General features: G+C 39.8%; 1 protein-coding gene across 2 annotated transcripts in view; it reads right to left on the reverse strand.

Annotated features, from left to right (window-relative positions):
• Positions 1 to 23,654, reverse strand: part of MARK1 (microtubule affinity regulating kinase 1) — a 58,976-nt gene extending 35,322 nt beyond the window's left edge. The window contains exons 1-2 of one of the 2 annotated variants that reach the window (XM_075706619.1): positions 23,604 to 23,654; positions 526 to 729 (exon numbers count right to left, since the gene is read on the reverse strand). In XM_075706619.1, the coding sequence (XP_075562734.1) occupies positions 526 to 729; positions 23,604 to 23,654 (255 nt within the window). The remainder of the gene's footprint in view (positions 1 to 525; positions 730 to 23,603) is intronic. The other variant, XM_075706620.1, reaches the window with a different exon arrangement.
• Between the last annotated feature and the right edge of the window lie 241 nt (positions 23,655 to 23,895).

Below are 23,895 nucleotides of genomic sequence, written 5' to 3' on the forward strand. Positions count from 1 at the left end.
ACCTATTAGGATCTACCAGCAGGAGCTCAGAACTTTGCCACCAGATGGTACCACCAAGGAATCAGTTTTATACTTCTGTCAGTGTTTGGACAGAACAATGTTATCCTATCCACTGCAAAACCAGGCCCTCCAAACACAAGATCTATCTATCAATAGATTTCAATATCAATTAAATCGATATATCAATAGATTTCTCTTTGGTTTTGGAAATGCTTGGGGACGAATGGACCCTCTCACAGCCCCAGAATACCCCTTGATGTGCAACAACTTTTTTGATCTCTTCACCAAGAAGTTACATTTTTTAAAAAAGGGGCAAGTAGTTAGAGGGAGAAAACTCGGGCGCCTCAGGGAGCTTTCCTTATATCCTGAAACAGCCGCTTTGCATCTTCCTTTATGATGACAAAAAATGTGCTTTTTCTATTCAGAAGAGAAAGGTAAAAGAATAGCAGAAATACTTATTATAAAGAGCCAAAGAGAACAGAAAACACAGTCAGCCTTTTTTTTTTTTTTTTTTAAAAGGCTTACCTCTCTTCCAGTAAGCACATGCCTTGCCAGTTTCACTTTGGCAAAATTTCCTTTTCCTATTGTTTTCAGTAAGCGATAATTTCCAATGTGAGGGTGCTCTTCATTGGTAGACGTAATGGAGTTTCTACATCGGGGTATATTTTGCCTGCTACTTGACTTGATCGGCTGAACGTGCGGTTCAGTGTATCCATCCACAGAGGTATGCTGGAAGGCAGATAAAATAGTTGCAAATTTAGCTGCTTGGATTTTAGACAGTTGCAGCAGAATAGATTAAAAGCATAAAAAGGTGTAGAGGGGAGTAATTTATTTACTTTTGTAAGTGTAACTGGTAACTTCGGATGGTAGCTTAAGCAGAACATGCTGTCTTTGGGCAGAGTTTGATGCATGTCTCAAGAAAAAAGTCTGCAGAAAGATTTTACCAGCTCCAAAAGTAAAACTAGAGACAGTTTACCAGGCAGTAATCAACAAATGGTTATAGATTTTTTTTTTTAATATGAAACTATGCCAAACTACACACTACACCACTATGTTGCAAAAAAACTTCTCTAATCATAACCAAATTCAGTCTTTTAAAAATACACAGTACAAAAAATATTTGTATTTTGACATATTTGGAAACAAGGTTTCACTCAATTATTTTTTTCTTAACTTTCTTAATCTCAAATAACATTATGAGAAAAATACTGTTTCAAGTACGCTTTGTTCCCCAAACCTGTCTGCATCTTTTTCTGTTACAGAAATTCTCATTCAAGTAATGAACAACCTACATCTTTATTTAAAAATAATAATCTATTCTTAAAAAGAAAACTCCATGTTATCTCATAAATTTATTTTGTATCTCAAAAGTCCGAAGAACTAAAAGGATGTTATTTTTAATGCATGCCAACACATCATCCCACATTAGATGTTAGTCACTGAAATCTGCAGTGCTTCTGTACTCTTTAACTTCCAAGTATATTAGGGGTAAGATACAGACAGGGCGTGGAACTGTTCCAAGGAGAAACCAAAATAACAGAAGATGTCAAAGGGGTGTTAAGTGTTTCAGTATTTCAAATGCCTTCTAACATTAGTGGCAGATGGGTACAAACATTTAATAGGTAAAATTTAGCCTCTAATCTTTTAAGTTACAGATTTTAAGGCATGCAAATATTGTAGGTAGAAACAGTGTCTTCTCAGATCAGTTTTTAGATTTTGTAACAGAAAGGCATGCTTACTCCCAGCTCACTCAGTTCCTGCTAAGCATAAAGCACCAACAAAACTCAAGACACCTTAATATTTTCCCATTATTCACTGCTTCAATCAAAAAGTGGGTATCTTGATATCTTTCTACAGACCACTGAGCCTGTTTCCTTACAGACCAAAGCTTTCTAGACCTTTGACCTTAAGCTGAAAGCAGAGTCAGAAGGCAGCAGTAGCTTTCACTGTTTCTCCCAATACCCAACCTAATGTTGGTCTATGCCGATCTCACCTGTCATTCCTTATGCAAGTAATTATGTTCTTATACAAAACAGAATTTAAAGCAGTGCTTCCAACTTTTTGGAACTTGTGCATTTATCATAGACCGAAGTCAATCCCCTGTAAACACCCAGGCTTACAGATAGTCCCACTGAGACGAGCGGAGTTATTTCGGGACATAAGCACTACTAGAATTGGGAAAACTAGCAAACAGCTGCAACACAACCGGAAAAAACAAGGAGTATACCACAACCAGAATGTTCTTTCCAAATGTAGCACAACTCTGCTTACATCACCTCCAGCATTATTAATTATTCACTATGGCCAGGAGAATGGTCCTAAATATAATTTTCTCTTTGTCTTTTCATTAACTGAGTCTCTGCAAAATACTACTATACCCCCACTGCTAAACTGTTTTCCAAATTACTGCAGAACTAACCAAGCCAGGCATGTTTAGATTCTGTGTATCAGAAAAAATTATTCAACTGTGAAGTAACACACTAGCAATAGTATTTATCCTTTACAAGCACATAATTAAAATACTGTGGACTTGGAACAAGAGGATCAGAAGGACAGCTCCAGGCAAAGAGGCTTTGAAACATTCCTTCAACATTGGACACTAGTCCTACATGCAATAAAGCAGAGCCCAAATAAAAGTCTCACCTAAGAAAACACCCTGCAAGATCAGTATTCGTATGGTGCTAATAATGAATATTACAGCCGTACCTAGAACCCCGTCCAGAGCTACAGCACTATGCTATACAAGCAAGTTTTAAAAGTCATTGAGCCTATTTATGCTCAATTAGATCTTCACTACTTGAAATACAATGCCTACCAGAAGTATTAGCAAGCCTAATATCAACTGCCAATTTCATACGCTTCATAGGATTAGCCGACTTCCAGTAGGTACTTGAAGGGATCTTTTAGATAAGCAGTTGGATAGGCAAGCAAAACCAATGCCATAAGCAAAGCGAAAGATGGCTTCACAGGAGAGATCATTTTAATGCAGATTTAACAGGGAAATCAGTTATTTAATCATAATGACAATATAACACAGAACCAAATCTGAAGAGGAAAGAGATAAAGTAACAAGGTTCATGGTCATGATGATTCTGGATTTTGGTCTTTCTGCGACAGAAAACTAAGCCCCTCTGGATAGTTTCTTAATTATTCCTTCTTTGACAGATTATCTTCAGAGTCAACCCTTCTCCCCAGCTATGCCCAAGGATGACAGAAAACATGCATAAAGAAAGTCAAGTTTCTTAGTTTGTGAGCCACATATAATTTCTGAATTTGAACAGCACTGAATGAAATTCATATTATTCTTCTTAAGTCTTGCAATAGGTCTCTCTTCTGCACATAAACAGCTTGCTGCTGTTGGAAAGTACAGAGGAATTTGAACTAGAAACTCATCAACTTCTAGAAATCAGCATTCAATGAAATCGAAACGTAACAAGGTTAAGATGTGTGGGGGGGGCAGAATCAAGTTACGTCAAGTAATGGTATCTCAGAGATTATTTCCAAACAATGCTTAAAGCTGAATTCCACAGAATCTTGCAATATCCACATTGTCCAGGAAGACAGGCTATGTAGTTTTAAGATGTTTCTGGTCCATTACAGTAAGTTCATTCATTATGCATCAGCTGCTATGTGGCTATTTAAAAATGCCATTTCAGATGAACAATCTCTAAATTCTGAGAAATTTTTCAGGCTGCTAGAAACAAACCAACACTCCTTGAAGTTCACTGCCATCTTAAAAACAATTCCAACTAAAAAGCTGCATTTCCTACACAGGATTTTAATTAGGGATTCTGGTATTTCTCTAGATACCTTGACAATATATCTTTTATATATATATATATAAAAAGATATATTAAAAAATGTAGTGGGAAACACTGCCTTACTAGTACATCATAAACATGGCTCCCTGTATGTTCAGTTTATGTCAGTGTTAAATAAAATGTCTGGAAATCAACACATAAAATTAGATGTTTCTTAAAATAAAATGCAATTTTAAACAACAACAAAAAAAAGTGCAGCAGTAACAGAAGTTTAGAGATGAAACAGTATATTAGAGCAGCCATTTATTTTGCACATTAGTCAAGCCTTTAAAAAAAAAAAACCCAAAACAAAAAAACCCAAGGAAAAATCTATATAAAACAAAACCCACCATATTTTCACAAATCTCAGAAAAGTAATTCTAGCATTCAATTTTAGATTGCAACTGAAGAGAGCTCAATTAACACTTATTACTCCTTACTAGGTTTGTTTCTGACACGTTCCATTAGAATTATTACAGAAAGTCAATGGCACTAAAATCACAAGAGAGTTACCCTGACCCATTGCTTCCCCAAGACTCAAAGCTATCGTTTTCCTTGTTTACCCAAGGCAGCTTTGCAAAAGCAAGATGACACGATGCCCAGACACATTATCTTTGAGAAAGTGCAGAACAACTAACACCACCAAGTAGATACAAAGTGTGTGCTCCACTGCTTTACTTATTCAGCTAGCCACTGGAGTGTATTCTCACAGCTTACACACTGTAATTAAACTTACATCATCACATACATTAACTCCACATACATTAACTGCTCTTACAGCTTAGTCTTAAAAGGTCCCCAAAACTATTCTGGCCACCAAACCACACGTTCTTCCTCAATCAAACAACACTGAAGACCTCTATAGTCCTTCTGAGTAACAGGATAACTTCCACACATTGATCTGCCTACAAATACACCTCACTTGATTAAGCAAACATCTTAGCCCTGAATTTTTCCCCTTCTTGAATTACTGCAAGGCAAATTCCTTGGTACAAGTCAGCCCATGGAAGCAAAGTATGCACACATGGTGCTAGAAAAGGCACATCATCACATTTCCTCTATCTAATATCCTCTGCCTATATTATCTCCTGTTCTGAACTTAAGCTTCTTGCAGACAATTTTTATATTCATAACTCCAAACATTTTCAAGCATGTGCCATACACACGAGCATTATAACAGCTGTCATATTTTGCAAGGTAATCAAAATAGCCCAGACAGAGGGAGTCTGAAGGGTTTAGAAGACTGTCTTCTAAATGGCTCTGATCTGCAACAGCTTTGATTCACAATACAGGGGAAGCAAAGGGGAGAAAGATGAAAAGTAATGTCCTGGATGTCCAGCTGCTTTCATATTTTAACTGCTTGCTGTCCGTAACTATTCCTTTAGGACCTAGGAGCTGCTAGCAAACCACCTCAAGCAAATCTTTTCCTTTGCTGAAGCAACAAACAAACCAAACTAGAAGACCCCAATTTTTTGAAAGATCTTGGTAAACCTCAATGTGGAAACCAACAGAGATGTTCCCTTCCAACCCAAAGCATTCTATGATTCTATGTTCAGATCAGCTTCTTCTACATCACATATCAAGAGCACCCAGAGGTATGAAGTGTGGTGCAACTCTGAACTGCACAAGATGATAGTATCTGATCCATCAGCTAGTGCCAGAAGAAGGGGATTCACTCTTTTTACAGGTAGCCCTCACATCTGCACAAAACCACAGCTTACTCTTGCCACATGCACCCGTCACATACTACAATTACTAAAGCACCTCAAATCTCAATCAAAACATTAATATAGCACTGTCTACTCCAATTTTTCATACTTCTCAGACATGTAAGAAAGTACTTTGGAGGGAACAATTAAAAAGACTGAATGTGTGTTTATGCACACATGATTCTTTTCATAATTTCTCATCAGCAATTAAATGCATACTAGATTGGGAATGCATGATAGAAACTTTGTTATTAAAAAAACAAAACCCAAAGCAGTCAACCTACTCCACTGAAACAGGGCAGTACGCAGGACTCAGCTCAGAAAAAAACAAGAAACAAACAAAGGAACACAGTGAGGGAAAAAGTATATACAGATTTTAAATCAGATACCAAGGTCAATGCATGGCAGAGACAGGAGAGAATCAGACAAAATTGTGAAAAGTTTGTCTTTAACTTGTACCCATACCCTGAGCCTGCGCACACAGGCTTTCCAGAAGTGCACAAAAAAAAATAATCAAACACATGCATGTGCATCTTTCTGTTTATTATTTGTACATATATGTACATTATATGTAGGAATTCAAGGCATGAACTTTTGAAAGAGCTTGAAGCTATGAGCAATAAGAAACAATGATTTTGAATAAAACTGGCCTCAGTCAAGCATATGGAAACATTTCATTAACTGATGCTGTAAAGAGTTACATTTTAGATAAAACTTTTTTTAAAAAATCCAAACTATAAGCATGGAGTTCATTATATTGTATCAAGTGAGATACTAAACAAAATAACTTCCCCTTATTCTTTTTGGGTATCTCTTTCCTTTTCTTCCCAACTGTAATACACTGTATTTCAAAAAAACAACTTCAAAGCTAATAGTAAAACATTTCTATTGCAAGGTGAAGTACAATCCCTTAAAGTCCTTACACAATAAAGATTCCTAAAAGCATACATATATGCTGGTGATAGGTAAACTTATGCTAAGCATTGAGTAGATCTTATCCTGTGCTTGTTACTATGGTATCTAAGCGCCTTAGAAGTTTTGGTGGGGTTTTTTGTTTTGTTTGGTGTTTTTTTGTATTTTAACTGCTCAACATGTTTTGCCACACATATCAGAAATAAGTTTGCCAACTTCAAGACAGAATTGTTTTTCTAATCACAAACTACACAGGATGCAGTGTTTACAACTCCATGCTTGAAGCCATCTAGGATAGAAAACAGCATACCACCTACCAGTGCAGCGCCATATGCTTTCAAAAGTTCATACACAAGGTTCCTCAAAATACTTGTAATTTTCATGTGGTGACACTAACCTGTCATAACTCCTGCCCATGTTAAAGTAAGCGTGCTCCCTGTTTTTTTTTTAAAAAAAAACCACAACGGTAATGTCATATGGAAGGGTGGAGTTCATTATTACATGGAATCACAGATACTATTCAAAGGATTAAAAAAAAAAAAAATGCACTGGTCCTCCCTTGAGAAGTTAGTCAAAACATTTTGAAAAACAAATAGCTTCATAGCATTAAATCAGGTCTTGTAACCCAAACTCAGCTAACATGCTTCCTGCTCTCCCTGGGCCCGAAGCCCTCAGCCTGGCCAGGCGTGCAGGTGCAGAAGAACAGGACCTTCCTGCCGTTGTTCCATTTCGCTCAGAATTGGCACAGTTATTTCAACCTGGCACTTTGCTTCCTGACTCATCCCAAACACACGAACAAGATTTTCCAGGGCTAATTCAGGACAGTCAGCCTGTATCACCTCCATCAATTGCTATGACAAAACTGAACCCTCCCCATAGCCCCACTGAAAACTGAGACAAGCCACCTAAAAGCTGCTGCAATAAACCACAGGTGGAACCGAGGGGAAGGAAAAAAAGAAAAAAAAAAGTTTTTCCTAAAATCCTCTTATATTTACTCATTTTTATTTGTCATTTGGTATAGTACTAGAAGCTACAGTCAGCCCTACCAAGCAAAAGAGTAAAACACTTCCTATCTTGTCAAAATAAAATGGTTAACATCCCTCACCCACGAAACCTAACACGAACCTGTGTTTTTGAAGAAAAGCACTTATGGGAGGGGGAAGAAAGGAGAGAGGCTACTCCTGCTGCAGCCTCCCAGGCACATTTAAACACTGCCCTTCACACAGAGTTCTTTCAACATTTCTTGCCAGCCACTGCTCTTTCCTCAGGAGGTGATCAGTTTAACCTTGCCAGTCTTTTTTGACTTATTTCATGAGCTCTTCAAACCTGCCTGCACAGAGCTCCCAGTGAGCATTCCCAGCTCACCCAGGACATCTTGCCAGCACCCGGACACACAGGCAGCTACAGGGCACTGCTGCTGAATGCCACAGCACTCACAGTTTGCTCAAAAACCCTCAGTAAAACAAAAAGAAAATGAAATGCTAATGTTGATTGTTAATTGAACCAACCAACCAAGAACAGGAACACATCCCGAAAGGGAAACTTCTGGCAAAGGAAACTGGCAGGAGTTTTTATTGCACTTATGACGCAGCCAGGTCATTTTTCAACCAGCCTGATGAAAGGCAGGAGAACATAGACATGAAACACCTTACAGTTCAGGATCATGTCAAGCACATGGAGCTTCTCAGGTGTTTTCAGGACTACAAGAAATGGAAAATGTTTTAATATCAAATTTCAAAACTGAGGGGAAAGGGCTGTTTCTACAGTCTGGAGACTACAATCTGGAAACCTGAGGCTCTTCTCCAGAGGAGAAGAATAGCAGCAAGAGGCAAGGATTACTCACAGAAGAGCAACCAGATTACAGAGCTAAGTGTCTCTGATACTCACGATCAAACAACCAGTTTTCTGGGCCAGCTGAGGTTTCTTCTACAGAAAGAAAACATACCCGCAGCTAATTGGGACCAGGCTCTGAATCCCAACTCATTCTTTCTCTCAAAGGTTATAAAATGGGAATATTTTCCTTGCCCACTGCATACATAAAACAACTGTGGAAGAGGCCACATGTGGCATGATGGCTGCTGAAGCCAACCCAACACTGCTTACATGCCTGCACCCACTTACAACTGCATTACCGCTTGTGCAGTGGGACGGAGAGCCAACACAAGGAGCCAAGCCAAGTCTCTCCCTGAGCACATGCAACCCAGATGGTTTCTCAAGCACCAACGCAGGCCCAAGGAGAAAGGGGAACACCCGGCCTGGGGAAGATGGAGACACAGCAGCTCCACGTTAAGCTCTCGTGGAACTACACTGTCAGGACAGGAATGACATGGAAAAGAAAACTGATCACACCACTTTTCTTGATAATCCAGAGGCAAATCGACACCCATAGGGAAACTTTAGCTAGGAGATACTTATTCCCATTCCACAACAAGGCAGAAAACCAGAAGAACAAGGGAAAAAACCCCAACCTCCTCCCCCTCCCCCCCAATCAAATAAGCAGACTTGATTATTTGTGTTGTTTACCTACACTGGCTGTGTGAGACAGAAGAGCACACAACGCGAGCTTAAGAAGCTACCCTTTAGGAGTGACATGCACAGGCAAAGCACCCTTAACATTTTTGCTACCTAAAATAGAAAATCAAGTTACTCCGTAGCAAGCTGGACAGCATTTCTAAAGTCTTTACAGTCCCATCACTGGATTCATCTGATGGATCCAATGATGAATCCATCAAGACAGGTCACCACCTTATTTTGAAGGCTATTTTACCTCAAGGTATTATTAACTTTCTGAAGTAAAGCCTGCTTCTAAGAATTGATGAGATGACCAATTAAAATATCCAACCCGACAGCAACACATACTAATTGATGCACACATGTCCTAGAAAAGAACTTGCAGGGCAACGCACGGCTCTGCGATGTTTCAGGATCATGTCAAGCTATGTTTCAAATGAAGCTACCCAATATTCAGAAGAATTTTGCAATATTCTTTTGAGACGTACCTTTTAGGGATCTTGAAAGTCTAAAGTAATAGAGACTCATATTAATGTTTTCCTTCATACAACACAGTACACAACACAAACACATCTAAAAGCAGCTGGGCAACCAGTTCACGAGAATCAGAGAGGAAAAAATTGCATGGACCTACAGCAGATTAATAGGGCCTATCTCATGCCCTTCCACAGGAGCTGCAGCCTTCAGGGGAGGGGCAGGGAATCCTTCCTGACCTGGAGAGCACTTTCATGGCCTCTTGCACTACAGCATACTAGCTTAGTTTCTTCAACTCAATGCTTGATAATATTTTCTGGTCCACCTCTCTGCAGCAAGGCCTTCTGATGTCATTAACAAGTCTGGCCTCAGAGGACTGAAGTGCAGAGCACCTACTGCCAAGGAGATGCAGTTTTAATATTTAAGCCGGAATTTAATCAGACTCAGCATTCTGCAGACATTTTTTTTTCATAAGCATTGATACAAAGCTTAACGTTCTGAGGAGTAATGCATATTTTGGCACAGGAAAACCAGCTGCCTTCCTCAGAGGAGGAAGCACCTTAGATGGCATACGACACTTCTACCAATGAGCCTGCACTCAAGCAGCATTCAGTTACAATGGTTTTCTCTACCAAGAACAGTCTAGCAGAGTCTGATCTGATGGTAAGAGCTGCAGATAAAGTTATAAGGACACCACTAAACTTAGTTGGTCTTCTGAAACCGTAAACCATGTTTTTACATATAGAGCAAGATTATGACGATGTATCCAAGCCAGCATGTGTAGTAGGACATGGTGAACTCAAAGAAAAAAAACCCAAAGCAAAATGAAGACAGTGTTCTGCTGAGCTCTCTCTGCCCTGTTTTTCATGTAAGTGTTAATTAACAGATCAAATAAAATGTCCTCAGTTGGGCTGTAGTAACTATTTACCTTTATGTGAATAATGCTACACTACATTTCAACTTAGCAAATATATACCCAACCTTGCACAGATCTATGCTTAACTTTAAGCTGTCCAAACACTTCATGCCCCTTGGACCAGCTCATATCTTATGATCAAAGAGTGCGCTCTACACAGAGCTCAGACTACAATCTCCTCAGAGTCCCTTGTTTCTAAACACATGCAACCACCTATTTTAACCTTTGGGCTTCAATTATTTATGATCACAAACTACCACAATTTAGCACTTTAGAAATATATGCAACTAGGAAGCTAAATTGAAAAAAGGAAAAAAAAAACAAAAAACCAAACCAGCCACAATATTCATCAAAGACTTTGCAAAGCATATAATACAGCTAGAAAACCAAAATATTTCTTTATATGCTTTAAACAGGCAGATATAGTAATACAGTAGATTATGAATACTGACAATCACACATATACCACAGATACCTGTCAGTGTACTGAATTTAAACCATAAACAGAAATCGCCTGTGAGTATAGCTGAGATTTAAAAGCCAAGCACAAGAAAAAGAATGAACATAACAAATGAAATAGTCCATGTTACATAAATCAGCAAAGGAAGTAAAAGAAAAAACATCACAGGATGAAAAGAAAATATTAAAACCAACAGATGCTGGATTTACCCTGACCATTAAAATAGAAAGATAAGAAAATGTGGAAGAAATAATGTACATATATATATGGATAAAGCCTAAGAATACAAGCCAAAGAATCTACGATTAAAGGGTTGAACAAAACCCAGTATGTATTCAAAATGAATAGTCATTAAAACAAGCAGCCAATCCAACAGTAAGAAGAAGGAAAAAAAAACCCACCCAAAACAACAAACCAGTATGACTTTCTCTCTCCTTTCTCTCTCCAGTCCTTGACAATCAGTGGGTGAGAAATCCCAGATTCCCAGCTATTGTCTTTAGACAGTACCCCAGCCTGCAAGCTGTCCAAGTCAAGCATTTCCAGACTTCGTTATCTAGACGGTAAGGTACAGCAAATAACCAGTAGCTCACCATTAGCAGCGGCAACTCTTGGTTCTGTCCCGAGCTGAACATCGAAACAGTTCGGATAACACTAGAGCAACGTGTCTTACACCAATGCAAGTGGCTTAACTAATCATATGCTGTCTCATATTAAAACAGGAATTGATTTGATTCAGTCTTAAGGAAGGGAAAGTCAGGAAAGCAGAGAAGTCATGGGAACCCGAGGACAATGTCAGCAGGTGACAGGAACTATCAATCTCCCTACCCGTGATTAGGAATCCATCCTCAAAACCTTAAAGGAGAGTCATCCTTATGCAGATTTCAAATGGACATCACTGAATTATTCCAAGTCTTAGGATGGGTCAGAAAGCAATGTTACATCCTCTCTTCCACCATCAGGCTGTCAGGGATCCCTCTCCCACCACAGTCCTAAGATGCTCCTTGCCTCCAGAGATGAGGAAAGCCACAGCACTACAAAGGGATGATCACATATCCCCTTATGCAATGTTGCAATCCCTAAATTATCACAGGCTCACTGGGAACTCAAGTCTGTAAATTTTTCCTTAATTTACCAAACTACCTAGAACCCTTCCAATCCCCGGAGGATGAGAGCTGTTGCGTTAAACATCTTTCTTGTTTCACCAAGCAGCTAACAAGGAATCTATTAATTTTCTACCATCTTCCTACCACCCAATACCGACCTGAAATCAGGCACAGCCTTCCACCCCTTTCTCAAAAATTATCTGGAGGTAAACTTAACTCCAGTATGATAACTGTACTACCTGCCAATACACTTGTCAGTCTCCCAGTTTGGCTCCTCCTTTTTTCTGTTTGTCACCCACTGAGCTAGTCTTAGAAATATCTTCAATTATATCAAAACAATATTAGGAAAATAGTTCATGCACCATTAACATTTGACGTCATCATAATAACTTTAGTCTAATAGTTAAGTGCTATCTTTAATTCCGCTTCTTCAGGTTAGTAATTACTATGTGAAGGGAATGAAAACAAGCAGATAGATACAGGAGTCCAGTTTGTCTCTTCTATGCTACTCCAGAAGGCTTGACACCACTCCTTTGAAAATAATTCTATTTAAACAGAATATTACATGCTGCTAGGAAATGGGTAGCGAGTAACAGTGAAAACGCTTGTACACAAAACCAAAATACAAAGTTTTACAAAAGGTCACACAAACAAAATAACAACAATAGTATTTTATCTCGTAGTATTTAGAAAACATCAAATTTAATTTTGATACGAGTGCTATACTTCTGCAATCACTGCATAAGCAAGAACAGCTTTCTTGAAAAGGACCTTTAAATGCAGTTTTTATTTTATCTATCTACTTTGCTTTGCACAGGTTGAGGGATTAGAGTTCCCTTAGCACGTCTACAAACACTGCTGTAGGCATATATTCTCTAATAATAATAATAATAATGTCTTCCATTGACTAATTTCAGCATCTATATTAGATTGACCCTCATTGCTCATACCAACTTTCTGTAGATAAGATTTCTCTGGACTATGCAGTAGATGGAGCAAGAGTTTCATTGTGGAGTGCTTTAATAAATTTTCTTTGTTCATGTGCATCTTATGTCCATCACTGGAAGAAAGAACTCTAAAAAGCAGCCAGCCTTGCTCATTTAATATCAAATTAAGAAAAGCAAATTTGAAAAGCTATTATACATAGGTATGCCTGGTAAAGACTACTCAGAGACAGTATTTTTAATATTTGTATACGTCTCATTGTATTGAATTAAAAATTGTTATTCCTTCTGGAGTCTGATCTTAAGGAAAAAATACCATTTTAGTCCTTCACCAAGTAATGACATTTTCCTGATTTTTTTGACCACTGTCAGATAGTCCTTACTGTAATAATTGCAGGGGGAAGACAATCTGATTACTGTTGGAAAAAAATTACTAAATAAAACCCCAAATGCTTTAAAGAATTCTATTACCTTCAATCAATATTATTATCTGGAATAGAGATATGAGTAAATACATTACACATGTAATCCATTTGTGGAAAACAACCATATCCTCTGTAAAAGCTCAACGTAGCTTTTAACAGGCTAAGGTAATTTCCACAGCAAAAATCAGACTCTTCTTAATGCACAAGATTCTCTGAATTTTTGAGCTATGCCTCTGCTTATTTTAAGTAATGACAGAAACATCTAAGAATTAGAAAGATACTTATATACAACTGAAGCCAAGCATGCACTCTCAAAAGGAATTTCAGATATTTACTGTTTAAGCACAAGTAATTTACACTGCTGCTACATGTACAGCAGTACGCCCTACACTTCGCTTCCCTAACTCTGCAATTCTCATACATTAAATTCCTCATGTACCTGCTGAGTTTACGAAGAAAATCTCTCTACAAATTACATTAAAAAAATTGTATGTCCTTTCTACCTAATCATTATAAAGCTTTGGTTACTCTCTGCTGTTATCTGGAAGAAGGCACAGTAACTCTCCTAGGGGGGAGGGAAGGAAATGCAGAGTGAGGAAAATACAGTCTGACTGATGAGTATTTAAAGTTATAACAATCCTTTTTGCTAAAAATTTCAAGAACCACCCCCAAAACAGAAACAATTCCCCCCAAACCACCAACAGCACAGCATTTCTTCACTCCCTTCAGCTTTACAATTCAGATTATTCCCATACTGAAGTGCTCCTCGGGATTCATACAGAAAGATGAATTGAATTATTTGAAGGATAAACAGGAGCTAGAACTACATACCTTTAGTAAACCTTTGTATTGGTTTTGCTTATGTCATTAAATGAGCAAAACTGGAAAAGGTCCCAGAAAGAGTGAAAAGCATAAGGAAGCTGGCAACAAGTACGCAAGCTCAAGCACAAAAGCACGTTAGTAAGCAAAATGTGGGGGAAAACAAGGTGGGGGGGGGGGAGGGGCAAGAATGTGATAAGATAGGAAATTACAGGTATTAAATGGCCAGCAACTTAATAAACATGGGTAAATGGAACCTCAGAAAGATGGATATTGGGAAGCATGTAAGGATAAAGCTGCTGTGACAGCACGTTACAGACTATCACCAGGTTTAAAATGAAATTGGTCAAATACTTGAGGGATTAAATAGGAAAAATGGTCTATGTAATAACCTTTAAGATTACAAATAAATGGCCTTTTCCTCTCTGAAAAAGGGGGCTGCTTGAAGACAAGTAAAAGCTGTTTTACTTTATTTTTCTTTTACTTTCTTCCTAAGTATTGGGTTAAGATGCAAAAGATATGAACCAACAGTGGGGAAAGGAGGAAGCCGGGAGGAAAGCTTCCAAGAGAGCTGAAAATAGCACTCTATCGCAGTGACTAAGGCTGTGCCTCCACTTACAAGAAGGCGCATGTTTTACTGCACCATGAGTAAGGCGTGGGTCCTCCTACAGAAGCACGGCAGAGCAAAGGCACTACAGGTTTTACCGCGAGGTTAGCCTTGAGCAGGAGCCTTTAGAGCAAGCCCTGCTAGAACCTAATCTATCCAAATCTAATCTATTTTCTCCAACCACATCTATCTAATGAAAGATATCACTTCTTCCTAACAACCTTGCCTAATTTTGTCTCTGCTTGAGATTTTAAAAGTTATCATGCACTACTATTACTTTATAATACAAAAACAATTAGACTTTGTCACCAGTAATATTATCATTATCTGCTCTTGCAAAAGACTGCCATGGGCTATCCAGTAACTCTGTGTATTCAGCTACGCGAACATTGATGTCCTACACAAGTGTTTGCATCAGAGATGAAATAAAGTTCTGTCTTACTATTCAAGCTATCCGTATCACAACTATGTATGTTTAAAATACAATTCTGCAACACAACTGGACAAAGCTCCCCATGTTGAATCAATTAAAATATACCATAATTTTGGATATCATTCTCTGCTCTGATCAACATCTCTTATTTTGCTACTTTTGTGAATTCTACAGGCCACGTGTTTAAACATGAAACAGGATTATTATTCTACTTGCTGGCAACACACCATTAGGGTCAGGGTGAACAAGGCAGACACTGATCTGAAGTCACGACCATGTTTCATTCTCTCCTCAGTGTAACTCAACTATGTTTATCAGTCCTTTCCTAAGAAATCATTAGGACTATGAACAGACACATCACGTTATTATACTTACTGGGCATTCAAAATTACTGAACAATTTAAAGAATGTTTTACTGCTCTTTTTTGTTTTACTGCTTTTTTTTTTTTTTTGGAAAGTGCTTCTTTAGGTTTTGCACATAGCTTAGAAATCAAAACAATAAAACTGGCTAAAGCTTATTGTAACCAGAAGTCCTCTGACACATTACCAGTCTTTTGAAGAATGCAAGTGTGAAGAAAAATAATCTTTTTCTTTCAAAACATGATGTATTATTATATTATGAATGTAGGTTTCTACAACACGTCTTACATTTTTATTAAGCGTTGCAAACTTGAAACCATTTGCACACAAAGGACCAAGAGTCACTGGTACTGAGCACTTAAATCTTGAACAGCTTGGCAGGAGGCTTTACAAAAGTCATCTTGATCGTAAAGCCATGTTAATGCTAACCAAATAGGTGGAGTGCAGACCACTTCTCATTGTGACTCCCAGAGCCTACACCTAAGGTGTTCCACAAGCAAAGGAATGGCAAGCGAAAAGAACGAAAATGACTTTTTCCTGGATGCATATAAAACAAACAACAGAATATGAGAACTTGAAAACACAGACATTCCAGCAGAAGAGCGCCTGCTTTCTGCAATGATTTAAGTGATGTAAAGTGACTGTCCATCAGCTGTCCTGGTAAAATGGAGAATTTTGGAATAACATAATGATCTTCCATGCCACAGAGATGCACAGAAAACATGCGCTTTTGGGGTTTACATAAATACCCTCTATTGATCAATCATTACAGCCTAAGCCATGGCACTGCTCCATGAGCATGTCTGGTTCATTGCTTTAAAGGTTAGTTGTAGCCCAGCTGAATTTAACTGTGCAGACACCTTACTATGACTGTGCACATATGTCTTTGAACGCAAGTTGGTGTTTTCTTTGCAACTGTACATAAAGAAATGCCTGACAAAATGCTCACTGGAAAAAAAAAAAAAAAAACCAAAACCCAAACCACCAAACTTTTTTTTCAGCTGCCATCTCAGTTCAAAAAGAAGCAGGATTATGATAAACACGGAGAGTACTTTCCAATGCTTCTGCCTTAAACTATTTTACCATGATAGCTATAGTGTGTTTAGTCACTACTTAGGAAAAATAAGATAAAACAAGCACAGGAAAACCTGCCTTAAGAACAAGGATCACCTTATCCTCTTGGAATTTTTAACCTTAGATTCACTAGGGTGCTCATCAAAACTGTCTAAGCTGCATCATCACATACAGCTATGATCTCTTAAACTGACCTTGAGACCTCAGCAATCCTTTGATTTTACTATTTTACTAAGTTATTCACAGAAAAACAAAAAAAGGGAGACATTTTCTGTCTTAGATGAAATACAACTGACCCAATTTAAAGCTCAGTTTAGCACTGAGCAGACAGAACACACACAAAAAAAAGTTAATTGAGAATGTGAAAAAAGTAGAAAAATGTTAACAATTAAACAGGCTTGGTAGTTGATGTGGAGAAAGAGCTTATTATTAAAACCCAGATTCAGTTGCATTATATTCATTACACTGAACGATGTGAATGTTTCAGTGGAACTTTCCCGCTTTTGTAGTTGTTTTCAGAAACATTCAAGTGTGGAGAACATTTCTTCTCAATTTACCACTACCTAGAGAGGAGTAAACATTTGAGAATGAAGACCCAGCAAAAATTGTGAAGTCATTAAAAAAAAAAAAAAAATTTGGTGATTCTGAAATTCCAGAAAGATTAAAAAAAAAAAAAACCAAAACACAAACACAAAAAGCAAGCATTGTGTTTCCAACAACAACAAAAAATTAATAGATCATGTCATGACCAAAACACAAATAAACTAAGTTTGAGACATGTCACTGTCTGCAGCAACTTACAAGTGGTACATTTAACCCAGAAGGCAGTACAGAGCATAAATGTGTATTTTTAAAAAAATAAATAATAAAAAAAGGAGAAAGGTTGAAGCTACTAAAAGATGATATCTAAACAGAAGCAATAAAATGCTTTCTCTCTGATATCACAACATTTGAAAAGTTTGCTCAAACTCTCAAGTTGTTAGTAGGCCAATTTATAAGAAATCTGTCTTAGGGCTTTAGTTGAACCATAGATTTCTAGCTCCACATTAATAGTAAAATTATCTCTCCCTTTTACAGGATAGTTTCTCAATGAATCTGCACTACTGGAAAACAGTGTTTAAAGTTCTCTCTCAAACATCAGTAAGATATTGAGGCTCGGTCTACACTAAATTCTGAGAACAAAAAAGAAAAAAGGCAAGTACAAATACAAATAACTGATCGAGAACATAAGTTTACAGAAATCACTGTATCTGCACTTAAAAGAAAAATGAAATTACTACTTTTTCAGTGTTTAAACTATTGATATCAATTAGAAATTAGCAGGAGCTCCCTCTGCTAAACAACAGTGGTTGTGATGGTAGAAACTTACCACATTTACAGTAAAAACACTAATTTCCAAACATAATTGGGTGCCATGGGGGGAAGAAAAATCCTGCCTTTACTGATGATTAAACATTTTAAATGCAGAGTTAGAAAATTAAAAAAGCTGTATTAATATAAACAGTAAGTCTGTGTGATCAGAAAAATATGATGGTAGAGACCCCACCGATAAGGCAGCTCTGTGGAACATGATCTCCTTGTTCTAGTTCAGCATTTAACTCCACTGACCACATAAGTACTGTTTTCAGAACGCCAACCACAAACAATCTAACTTTATGTTTACCTGTGAAGTATGAAATGACACAAGTAGTACAATCAAACCGCATTAACTCTTTCAGAACTTTATATACTCTTCCACGATGCCTAGAAAGAACACTGAAGCGTGAAACTACATTTTCACTGATTTGTTCCAAAATATTTATCTTTACAGAAGAAAAATGAAACTAAACATCTATATCACCTGCTCCATCACTCTATGTGATTCACAGGAAAGGTTAACTTCAAAATGGATAACATACTTCATAACAAAATGAACCTCTCTCCGTGCATAATGCTCTGGCCAAACATGTTTTACCCTACAACATAGGAGCTTACTCAAGACCTGAACCAAACCAAACCAAAAGAAAAGTCTGCATAGAGAAAACACAAACCTTCAAAATAAGATTAAGAGAGCATACCCTGTTCTTACCATTCAAACATATGACCTAATGGTGTATTTATGATCAAGGAAAATAATCTTACAAGGAAAAAACACAAGCATTCTCCACTTTGCTAAAGCCCATCTCCTGTGGATAACAAAGATACAGCTGTACTCTTGAACCCAAAAGGCTTGGAAACTAGGCCGTTCTTCTGCTTAAGGCACTGAACGAAAGAATTCTTGTCAGATACTTTCTCCCACGCCCCCTCTGTCCAAATCAAAACCATGTGTTCTTACTGTGCAAATACAAATCCAGAAGGGGAAAAAAAAAAACCAGAAAGAAATTAAACATGGTATCATTATTATTATTACCCCAACCTGACCACTCCATTCTATCCCCTTATCTCTTGCCCTGTTCAATTTTTTTCCTCTTTAAAATGCAGCTGTCTACTTGCCTCCACCATCAGAAAGTCATCCTTAACCACACCCACTTTAGCTGGCATCCAAGACATCATCCTTCTCTCGCTAGCCTGCAAATGGGTGTGCGTCTGTCAAAATTATAATTATTTGTATGATAATGATGCCAATCACATGATCATAGGTCACTATTATCCTTCCTCAAAACTCCCTCCGCCATGACATCTCTTAATCATTCTCATATGGCACTGGCTAGGTAAGACAAACCACAATTCCCACATTCCTTCTCGACTCTGGCCAGTGTTATCATTCAGCACTCCTGCCTTGTTTGTTCCTTCTTCCGCTGTAAACATGCAAGATCTCTGCAGCAGAATTAACCAACTTTTATGTGTCTGAAAAGTACAAAGCAAAATAATACCTTAAGACTTAGCTAGATGGGTGATACCACAACACAAATAAATAGTAATACTTTCACAAATAATAGTAATACCTTCACAAGTAATAGTAGTACCTTCAAAAGATTAAATTACGCTTACTATAGGAAAAAAAAAAAAGTATTCTTATGCCAAACTAAGAGGTCCTTCTGTCAGAAAAAGCAAACTACAGCATTCTCATTTTTATTAATTTTACTAAAGTAGTATACAGACGACTGTTGAATCTGAGTCTCTTCTTGTACAGAGCTCCCCCAAAACATTTAAGAGAACATATTACTGACATATTTCTTTTCTTTGGCCTTAATTCAGGAAAACCATTCCCCAATTTAATGACATGATACAATACAATACGAAGGGAAAAACATAAAAGCCTCTCTTTCCTCAATTAATACCAACTCAATGAAAACAAAAGAGCTACTCTAGCTCAAAGCTTTTGATTTCTGTCCCTCTCCTCATTCAGCCTCAGCAGAGATGGGAAGCACAGTTCACCCAAACTAACCCCTACTGCAAGTGTTTGAATGCACTGAAACATTACCTACTGCAGCCTAGGTAAAATGTATCAAGAGGAAGCTGTAAATAGTTAAATGTACAAACTCAAAACACAGGAAAACTATTATTTTGAATACTACTCTTACCCCTCATTTGAAAAAAATAAATCCGGTAACAGGCATGAAAATAATCTTTACTGTATGGCCTCCACCCATTAATTTCCCCAAGTTTCCCAATAAACTGTTCAATAGGAATAAGTGTTTGACAATCATAGTCTATTTTGTTTCCTTAAACATACCTTTCATGAAAGAGAAGTAACATTTCCAATGAAAAATATTTACGGACATATGCTAGAAAAGTTAAACATAGCACTGGGAGACTTAAAAATAGCAAAAAGGAAAAGAAAAAAAAAAAAGGGTGTGAATTTCTATAACGCAGACCTATCAGTTATACGCACACTGACTGTTTCACAACCACTGTTTCCCTCCACCTGTTGTTTGTCCATTGTCGGCGGTCCCTGTACCTTTCACTCCAGCTTTCTGATAAGACCTTATCAAGTAATCTGCTGCATGACCTTATCCCTTCTAGTCTATTTTCAAAGTGCACTGGGGGATAAAAGGAACAAAGAATTATGGAAATAAGCACGTTTTTCACCCATCCCACCAGGAACTCCCATAATTCCTCAAGGAATGTATATTCTTATGACAGGTGTTGTATCCAATTATTGCATTTTTTTTCCCCAAATGACAGAACACATGCTTGCATACTCACTGAGAAAAGCATACATTGAAATTTTATTTATTTTCTATTTTAAAGAACACTGAAAGCAGCTGCCAAGAGACAGGGGGTGGCAGTGGTAGGGTAGTTCCTCATGATTTCATGCAACGACCTCACGCCATGTGCAAAGCACAGCTGGACACGTACGTAGGTTTGTACTCCGAACCATCAATCAGCTCTCTCCGGGATACAGAGCTACAGTCTGTCCCTTGAGAGTCACACAATGGAGCAACATTGCCGAGATGGCCACACGTGTGAGACCGAAAAGAGTGCTCTCCTGAAGATCACCATTAGCTGCAGAACTCGGGAGAGCTTCGCTAATATACGTACTCAGGAATTGGAAATATGCACTACAAAGCTGGATTTATTTACCAGGCCAAAACCACTCCTACTTACACTGCTCTGTAACTCCTCACTCTTTCCAATAACTTCTCACTCTAGTTGCAACTTCTTACCACCCCAGTTACCCAGAGCTTACCAGCTAAACTTTGTGCATCAAGACCCATCAGCACAAATACTTCGCCAGTCCATTAGTGTTTATTAGCAGGAAGAAGCACATTAAAAGTAAATTAAGAGTCTCACCTCATCCTGACAGCGTCCATTTTAAACCAAGGAATGCTGTTTGGGAAATCAGCAATGGACCACCTCCTTCTTCATCCCATGTTTCCCGCTTTTGCAAAAGGTCTTATGTGAGGGAGACCACGGGTACTAGAGAGGGCTTCCCAAGGCTCCCCAACGGGCAGAAGTGACAACCTCCGTGAGATCTCTGCTCCAAGACCCAGCAGATGCCACAGTAATGACAGCACTAGAATTACTTTGTGCAGATTTGGGAACTTACTACTTGTTTATCTGACTGGAGGATTATATTCATTAGTATTAGGTTACGGACTTAGACCGAGTTTTTCAGGAGCAAATGTGCAATTTAGAGTATTTTGATATCCTGTACAAACTTGTTTCTTTTAGATACCCAATGCACGCTCTGAAATAATAATAATAAACAAATAATCCCTACCTATCTCTAGGTGTCAAAATAGAGCATTCAAAAGTAGCATAATATTTTCCAAATGAACTACTAACAGTTTAATTGAAGATTTCATTCTATAGAAATTGATGACGTTTGAGAATATTTCCCTTTGCCTTGTGTAAATGTACTTTGCAAGTCTTATGTCCTATATTACTGGATATATGCATAAGTATTTCTTATCTCTTCCTGACATCTATCCCTCGTCTACATTCCTATATACATTTGAAATGGAGACTCATAAGTAACACATATCACTCAAACCTGGATTTTGTCATTTAATTAAATCTAAACTTTCATCTCAAGGACTTGTTTTCGTTCTGACACTAATACAGGACTCATCAGTCCACGAAGAGTAAGGACAGACCAAATACATCTACTCGCTTTAAGCTTTAATGAGTAACCACACTGATATTGCTATGTCAATTAAACTTCCACTGAGCGACTGATACTAAAAGCTCATTATAAGAAGACACCAAGATAGGGTTTAATTTCTTTAACTATATTGTCTCATTTCTGTAACCTTTGTCTTCCAAATCCTCTTCTCATATTCGCTTTTCAGTTCATATAATTCAGTAACCTATTCAGCAGACAATGCTGCCTTGGCTTGCACAGTAACAAACATTATGAGCTCCTACTGTTGGCCAGAACCTCTATGGATTTATGCGATACAAACAAGCACCTTCTTTAACACATTTCAACCCACCAGGCCATCTTCCTTGGTTTCTTATTGATCACTGCCTACCCAATGAGAAGTTGGGTACAACTGCATGTGTTAAATTTCGTACGATTCCTTTTTCCCTCCTGTGCCTTCTGCCACCTTCCCAAAGGCAATCAATGATATCTAGCACACATTCCAAACATACCTCTTTTAATATTGGTCACCTCACCTAAGACGAAAATTTCACACCTCCCATACTACCGCCTATTTAAATAATCACCACTGATGGACAGGACCAGACACGGCCCAGGATTTTAAGATTTCTCAGGTACACTGTCTACCGTAACTGAGACCGGTTATTTCCTGGGGGAAGACCACCACAATGGAGAACAACCCTATGCTTCCACTCCATCAAGTCCGGGCGGAGCAGAGGAAGAGCGCAAAGACGTTTGAACAGAGCACAAAGGAAGATACAAACAATCAACTCGGGAGGGACCAAGGACACGATGACAGCCTCTCTCAGACGCAACACAAAGCAAAACAGAGGAAGGAATACAGCAAGAGCAACGCCGGGGACCACCTTCGAGGTGCAAACCAAACAAAGAGCAAGTACGGCTGAATCCCAGAAGGCGAGACGGGGCCGAGTTCCAGGCACTCAGAAAGACCACGGGCGGGTGGTGCCCTGGCCCAGGCACAGGGGTGCCCGGCGTGGGGGGCGCACGAAGGCGGGGCAGGGCTGGGCAGCCCGGCCCGCAGCCCGCGGGGGCTACAGAGGCCTCTCCCCGGCGGGGGACCGAAGCCAGCTGCCTGTGTGCGCCTACAGCCGCCGGCTCCAGCCAAGTACATATAAGGGCAGCCCAGCCCGGCCCGGCCCGGCCCAGCAACGCGTGGAGGGGGCTGCCCGGCCTCCTGCGGAGCGGCTGCCGCCCGCCCGACCCCGCGGGAGGCCCGCGGCCGCGGGCGGGCTGGGGCGACGTGGAGCCCAGCGCGCCGGACCCGCCCCGGCTGCGCCGCATGGAGGAGCCTGAGGCGCGGGCAGGCGGCGGTGCCGGCCCGGCGCTGGGGAGCGCCCGGCCCGCCGGGCGACGGGACGGCCGCGGCCCGCCCGCCCGCCCCTCGGGCACCTGGCCCGGGCGGCAGGACAGGCCGGGCCGCCGCCGGGTGCGGGGAGAGGCGGCTGCGGAGGGGGCGGCGGCCGGGGGAAGGGGCGCGGCGGCGGGAGGCCCGGCGCGACACTCACGTTCTCCGTGTCCCGCTCGTTGACGGTGGGCAGCGGCGTCCGAGTGGACATCTTGTGGGCCGCGGCGGCGCCGCGCCCGGCGCGCTGAGGGGAAGGCCGCCCGCTCTCCTAGGCCGCGGCGGAGGCCGCCGGCTGCCCCCGCCTGCAGCCGGGCGCACACGGCGGGACGCGGGCCTCCTGCCGCGCTGCCGGCCCCGCTAGGCGCCCAGCGCCATGGCCTCGCCCGCCCGGCCGACCCTCCGCCCGCCGTGCTCCCGCCCGCCGCCGCGCCGCCGCCGGGCTCCGCGCAGCT

This window comes from Pelecanus crispus, chromosome 3 (assembly GCF_030463565.1).
Source record: "Pelecanus crispus isolate bPelCri1 chromosome 3, bPelCri1.pri, whole genome shotgun sequence".
NCBI classification, from domain to species: domain Eukaryota; kingdom Metazoa; phylum Chordata; class Aves; order Pelecaniformes; family Pelecanidae; genus Pelecanus; species Pelecanus crispus.